Genomic DNA, 7,447 nt, shown 5'->3' on the forward strand with positions numbered 1-7,447 from the left:
GCTCCTTCCCGCAGGAGACGGTCCACATCGGCAGCTCTACCATTAGCCGCAGCTGCTGTCAGCTTATCCTCGAGAGTCATCGCTGTCCCCGGCCGGGTCATCAGCAGCAGCGGTGGTGGTCACCACCTGCGGAATGACAGCTCCTTTTTCTGACAGGTATCTTGTTTCGATGCTGATTCAAATAAAGAACAACAAAAAAAAAAAACAACGCAGACTCCAGGGAGGACACGTTAACGCGGACGTGCGAATAAGACTCTGCTAAACGTCAGTAGTGAATGTCGGTTGCTGTCCCCGCCTGGGGTGCGAGTTTGTCCACCGTGTGTCCAGCGGTCGTTCTCTCTGTCTCTCCGTCGGTGTATAGTCCGGGCTTGTCTGTTATGAATGGGTGACGTCACGGTTTCTGCCCCGGTGATTGCTGCGCGATTTGCGCATGCGCCAAAGCTGCTGCTGCTGCTGCAAGTGCTAAACTACTGTTCGGTAAGAAACTGTGAATCAACTATGAATTATTTTTACGATGTGCTTTTATAAAGAGCGAGTAACTTTAACAGATTAGAATGTAACACATTAGTTTAACCGAGAAGATTAACATTTATTTATTGAATAAAACGAAATAAACGAAGTCATTTTATGAATATATAGACTCATTTCTACAAATGTTTATACAGTAAATCTATACGAAATGAGACTGACCCTTTTTTAGATTTGTAATGTCAGTGTCAGATGATCCTATTATCTAACTTGTTTTTGCAACGTTTGTTTTTCTCTGCCTATTTTGTTTGTTATTTATCTCATTTGTAAGCATACTAATGTTTTCACAATTGAAATGACTCAGAGCATTAGTACAATGACTATTCCACTCCTGCTAATAAAAAAAGGGGCAAACAATCCTGAAAGTAGTGCCTGTGTGCTTATTGACGTAAAAAAAGATAGTATCTCACATCCCTACATATACAGATGTATTTAAAAAATATACATGAAACTCTGCTGTAGTTTTTCCAACCAGATAGACCCGTTGCCTATCTTACTCATCTGTCCCAGATGCAATAAATAGAATAAATAACTCCTTCATCACTGTTGTAACTGATGGAAGGAGGGCAGCTTTACAAAGTCTGCATTCATGGCCTATGTTTGGAATGTGGCCAATAATTGATCAATGAATTGCCTGTTGTGTGAGGTGAAGACAGACAGACTGAGAGTTTGTCATAAACAGTATAATAATGGTTAGGGATGTGTCTGTACTAACAATAAATTGCATCATGTTTGCCAGTCTGATTAAATGGGTCATTGTGTTGGATTAGGTTGGATTATTAGACTCTGGATTTATGGCAACATCTTCTGTTTTTAAAAGATATTTTTGTTTAACAGAGGAAATGTGAGCATCCCATTGTATCTCTACCTGCACTGGCATGTTCCAGTACAACATGTCGGTTGTACTGAAACATGCCGACGTTAATGTGATGCCAGAAGTGTTTGTGCTGAGTGTGCTGCTGTCCTAGCATACAGATAATCACTGTCGTATCAACTAAAGAATAGGAATTATTGGGAAAAGACCATGCTAGGTCATCGAGTTTAAGCGCTAAATACGACAGAGGGAGTTGTTTTGTATTACTTGTTAGGAGGTGACGTGAACAAATTCAAACTCACAAAAGAGAAAAGAGGAAGGGAAGCTCTGTGCGGTGTTTTTTAAAGAGGAGAACGTTTTTTCTACACTGGAGTCGGAAGTAAATCTTATTCTTGATAAAATGCATAAAACTGCATTTTTCTCTTCCGTCTTTTCGGTATCTTTGTGTGCTAGCGCTCTGAGCGCTAGTACAAAATTTGTGTAATCCAGGACAAAGCAGACAACAAATTTCTTAATAAAAAAATCAACAAATAAAAAAATCTGGTGTTAAATCTAACAAGCACTCCAACTGGTTTTAATACTATAAGTAAAAAATCAATTAATACAACACCGACATTTTACATAAACTTAATTTGTACGAAGGTTTTCCACAACAAGTTTTTGTGCTCCTCTTTGACTTCCACTTTCATTTTTGCAATAATGCAGACAGAGGTGTAATATTTCCTGTGTCTATTGATGTGATGGAAAATATTATAAAACATTTCTAACAATTTAAACTTTAACGTAATTTTCGAAACAAAATGTGTTTGTGTGATGGTGGTCTTAATTCTAAATGAATCTGCCTGCTGAAGGTGAAAAGACGAGTAAGGAATGGGTGTTTGCCTTGGAGTTTGCAGCCTGTAGCTATGACTGAGTGTGGGTGGAGGTGTGTTGGTTTGGAAGTCCCCTGTGTGCACATGCATGTGTTTGTGCGGGCTGGTGTGTGTGTGTGTGTGTGTGTGTGTGTGTGTGTGATTACAGCGTATGCTTTTTATGCTCTTTTTAAAGTAAGGAAGAGTAAACGTGTCACAGCCTTTCACTGAGAAACGCAGACTTTGTAGTAGACAACTTAGGTTTGCTTTGAACAACAACCAAGGCCACCATGGAACCAGCAGGGCGGTTGGTCTTTGTAGGTCTTTACTTCATGACATCAGTGGATGTGGAACATTCTTTTGGTCAGAAGAATGCTCAGGGAACAAAGTCCTTCTCTTTATAGCTAAACTCAGCAGCTTGTCTCAGTGGAGGGCGGTCAATAGAAATGTGGGCATCATACCTAACGCCTACAATTATGATTACACTTTGACGCATTAACAACAAACGATCCTTCAGCCAGATCTGTTTTCTGGATCAACTTTGTGTTCATTAGGATTAAGGGATTAAAAAAAAGGGGAAAAAAGTATTATAAGCATCATAGGTGAGGTGTGAGATGTGCTTCAACTGACATGAAATTATACAAGAACAACTGTTGTAAACATCTATGAAAGGAAAGACTTGCCCTTTGCATCCAACCAAATGAAATCACCTCCTTCTGACTGTTCTTTTAAAAATCCCCTTGAACTACTTGTTTTGAATGGGTTTATTGTTAGCTCTAGCGAACAGGACATGTTGCTGTTTAAATATTAAACAGTTTACAGCAAGAGAATTATTTTGTTTCATTAGGTACTTTCAGATTTTTACAAATATAGTAAAATATTGAGTAGATATAGATAGTTTAAAAAAAAAAAAAAAAAAGGAAATCATTCATTCATTCTTCTTCTACTACAAGTCTCTTCAACAAAAACACCACCCACTGGGAGAACATGCAAACTACATACAAATCATTATCAGCAGCCCCTGGGCTTCAAACTGTATTTTGCTGTCAACACATTCACAGTCATTTTACCCCAAAAAAAAACAAAAAAAAACAAAACAAATTAGTTTACAAAAATATGTTGTGTTCGAGTAGGGGCCGTCCCACACTTTGGGAACCATTGCTAAGGCAGAAGCACTTTGTGTAAAATGAAGTGAATTTAAAAACACTACCCAGCATGGCATTCAAATTTATATATTAAACAAACACACACATATATATATCCCTTTCCAAAACCCCCATCCATTGTATTCCATCAGCCAGTGTGTCCAGGACACAGGATAGACTGCTCAGTAATTCTACACAATATGTGACATTTCACTGAGCTGCGATGAGAAGAGGCCGTGCTCCACTTTGACATGTACCTGTCACATTGTTCTATTATAAATAGTTGTGTTTTTTTTTTTTTCCATAGACAACCACAATCAATGTGAGCAGCTTTGCACGGCTGCCTCAGAAGTAAAGAGCAGAAAGTCCAAGGTTCGATTCCCAGAGGAACCATATTCTCCTGTAAGTCGCTTCGGATGAAATCGTCTGCTAAAAGCATAAATGGAAATGTTGGACTAACTTAATCTGAAATGGCCTTTGTACTGAGTCGGTCCATCTACTGATGGCAACCCTTAGCTACATCAAAGACTCATCACAAACAGTGACTTCAGTTAAACAAACATAGTTCAGCTGAGCACGGCAAAAGGCTGATGGTTGCATTTTTTTTCCCACTTTGAAGTCTCTCAGAACACACACTCACATGAACCACAGGATAACATTCAGACAGACTTTATTCAAGGGTTACACTTTATTGCCCGCCATCATTTATCTGATTATTCAGTTCTAATATTGCAAATACCTTCATCTTGGCTCAACCTCACCAGCCGCTCAGGTGTGGGTGACTGAGCCACACCGTGGTGATGGACAGTGATTTAAAGCACATGCCTACATTTTAGATTTACATTCTCCACATCTGTGCTGCATTTGTTTGTTGTTGACTAATATTGCAGTGGAATTAAAATATTTATTGTGCTGCATTTGTTTGTTGTTGACTAACATTGCAGTGGAATTAAAATATTTATCCATCTTAAAAAAGGGTTTATACCTAGTTGAATAGATGCTGTTGTTTTACTTTTTAAGACTCAAGGATTTTTAGTGTCAGACCACACATGTAAAATTATAATTGAAAAGTATCTGAGGATATTGATAAACCACATCAATAAAACATTAAATGTGAATAAGGAGAGTTCTTTTTTTAAATAAACACAGGTCAGAGAAAATGTGCTAAACTAGGAAGTGATGAGTAGGTTAAGTCCAGACTAATTATGAAAATACTCTCCAAAATATCAAACACTGAAACCCACACTTCATGTATTATATGCAAAGACATGCACAGACTCAATAAGGACATGCTGTTTGGCACATGGAACCACAGACTGCTTTACAATAGCAGTGTGAGATTATAAAAAAACATTACAAGCACATTTCTGTATTTGTACATTTATTTCAATATTTAAATGACTGTATTCAAATGAACCACAGTTCATGACAATGCTGGCTTCACATCAGAAAATTGCTAGGGTTATAAAAATAAAGCAAAACTCAAGTTCAACAACAGCCAAAACAGAAAACAGTAACATGGATCGTAATCAACCAAAGATACATCGATGAGATTGAAAACAAGCGGAGGTTGTTTGGTTGAAGGTTCCATCATGTCATCATCATGTTTTGAAAATTGTCGATGTTTCAATTATAAAAACTGCTACTGACCTCTAAATTTTAAAAGTAAAAATGTTCCTTAGAGTCTACAGCACAGCGGGGAAGAGGTTAGAGGCGGCGTGGCAGCCGGGAAGAAGTTAGAGGCGGCGCGGCAGCCGGGAATTGGATAGAAGCGGCGCGGCAGCCAAGAAAGGAGTAAAGGCGGCACGGCAGCCGAGAAAGGGGTAGAGGCGACGCGGCAGCCGGGAAGAGGATAGAAGCGGCGCGGCAGCCGAGAAAGGAGTAAAAGCGGTGCAGAAGCCGTAAAGGGGATAGAGGCGGCATGGCAGCCGCGCAGCGAATTGCAGCGGCACGGCAGCCGCGCAGCGGATTGCAGCGGCACGGCAGCCACAAAGAATAAAATCTGACGCTCCCTACCGTGTTGAAGAGCTTTATGTTGACTGGAAAATCTAGAAAATAAACACAAGACAGAGAAGAGTCACGTTAATTACGTTAATTTTCTAAAAAACTAATTAAATAGAAAACCCGAGTTTAACTCTCACCTTGTCTTTCAATGTCAGGAGTAAATGTTGACGCTGGATTACTTCAACCCGAGGTCCATTTGCAGAAATTCCATCTGTTCAAAAATTGATGATTACAGGTTTAATACAATGTAAAGCAGCTTATTTTAAAAATTTTACTGCAAAAGACACTGAGGCTGTTCTTATAACACTAAAATGGTAAAATATAATCTAATGAATAAAAAAATACATGGTGGCGCTTTGGCCCAGAGGCAATGTCTCTGTCATTGGTGTGGAACCCCAGGATTCACCTCCTGGGCAAGTTCAAGTTCCGGTTAGGGCGGTTGGTACCTTCCAGTGGACTCACCACCCGCAGGAAGGTTTGGTACGGTGCAATGTGATTTGGGTGGCGACTGCTGCCCCCGCGACCCGGTAACGGATAAGCGGATGAAAATGGATGGATGGATGGAAAAAAAATACATTCTGACGCCGGTCTGCCATTTTTAAAGTTTCTTTGACTTTAAGTAGAAGCTAAGCTATTTGGCTATAATTAACACGTGTTCAAAACGCCAAAAGTAGGGAATAGAAATCCAAAAGTTACTTACATTTTATATGTGTACCGTTCATCCCGCACCGGTCGAGCAGTAAATTAGGAACAACTTCGTATCCCTGTGGCTTTTAAAGGCCAGCGGCGAACTTTTTCGGCGTCTGACGTCACAAGCCATGTGTTTCCTCTGCGGAGCCAAGACAAATTTGCCTCTCTTCCGGTGTGTTTTCTATCGGGCCGGTGATTATGTTAGAGCCTGGTTGGCACAGCGCTACGTACAGGCCTGGCATATTACTACAGAGACCGGAGTCGTCCTCAGTGGCTCAGTTTAAACGCTGAATTTGTTTGGTCGGATCCTTGGAAACACCCCGTCGTATTACATTTAGTTTTGATATGTGTGTGACATACGTGTGTATTGGATATTTTTAGAAATACGGAACAACTCGCGTCTCATATTGCTTCAAGACGCAAAATTAAATTGACATTTCTAAAATTACATTTTCGTATTTTCCGGGGGATGGAAGGGGTTTAGGAGGGGTGTATTTTGGGACATTCATAACTACATTTTTTAATAGAATTGCTTTATTGTAATAAATAAATAAATAAATACAATGAAGAAAATAATAATAAAGAAAAACAAAATTTCAAAAGGGCACTGTCTTGGCCCAGAAGACTAGGGGCAGGTTTTTTTAGCACCATCTACTGTGCACCCCAAATAACTTCTATGTTTTAATCTCATTGGTAAATACCACATATTAAGGCAGAGTTGTCTATTAGATGTATTTAATATTTTCTCCTCTTGTCCTTCGATATCTATTAAAATGAAGACACAAGCTGATGAAAAGCCAGAGGAAACATCACACCATTTGAACCTGAGGCAGCGCCACACGGTCAGCAGAGGGTGTCTTGATGTGAAACTGGACAGAACTGGTAAAGTATGAAGGGTCAAGTGAGAGGCAGAGAGTGGTGGGCTGAAGGCAGACATCAGCTCGACTTCCGCTTCTGAATTTTTTCAGCCAACGCCCTTACGACTGTCTGGGCTGGATCGGACCACCTTGGTAGACTTACGTCATAAGATAAACAAACAAAAGAAGGAATTTGCGGAATTAATGAACTGCCAAAAGGTTGCTATAAAGTTGATGGGTTTGTTTTTTAACATTTACTAAATACTTGTCATAGTTTTCGTGGTTTGACAATCACAAGTGGTCTATTATGTGCTGACTAAACAAACTCCAACTGAGGTCTTCCTTCATTCCCACCGGAGACATTAAAATGTCCTGAACAGCAAGGTTATTGTGGTTTATTTGTCAAAGAGGTCGAGACAGGACCAAAACACACTCCTCCAGTCTGGCTGATAAAGAATATGGCTGGATAATGATTAACTGTCAGATGACATCATTTCTTCATGTAATGGCATTGATAACTGTCAGCAGCTGAGGTTGGGCTCAAACAGGTTTAAGCAG

General features: G+C 39.8%; 1 protein-coding gene and 1 long non-coding RNA gene across 2 annotated transcripts in view; both read right to left on the reverse strand.

The window, feature by feature from the left end:
- The window catches only part of cdkn2a/b (cyclin-dependent kinase inhibitor 2A/B (p15, inhibits CDK4)), a 4,465-nt gene extending 2,449 nt beyond the window's left edge, over positions 1 to 2,016 (reverse strand). Inside the window, exon 1 of the mRNA XM_008316683.3 lies at positions 1 to 2,016. This exon is cut by the window's left edge and continues 37 nt beyond it. Coding sequence (XP_008314905.1) covers positions 1 to 101 — 101 coding nt within the window. The 5' untranslated portion in view covers positions 102 to 2,016.
- A 2,761-nt stretch (positions 2,017 to 4,777) lies between these two features.
- Positions 4,778 to 6,802, reverse strand: LOC107989040 (uncharacterized). Its single transcript, XR_001760548.2, has 3 exons — positions 6,043 to 6,802; positions 5,480 to 5,553; positions 4,778 to 5,386 (listed from the first exon to the last, which is right to left on the reverse strand). It is a non-coding gene; the product is annotated as an uncharacterized LOC107989040 (long non-coding RNA).
- Between the last annotated feature and the right edge of the window lie 645 nt (positions 6,803 to 7,447).

Source organism: Cynoglossus semilaevis, chromosome 9, assembly GCF_000523025.1.
Source record: "Cynoglossus semilaevis isolate Cse_v1.0 chromosome 9, Cse_v1.0, whole genome shotgun sequence".
Taxonomy (NCBI): domain Eukaryota; kingdom Metazoa; phylum Chordata; class Actinopteri; order Pleuronectiformes; family Cynoglossidae; genus Cynoglossus; species Cynoglossus semilaevis.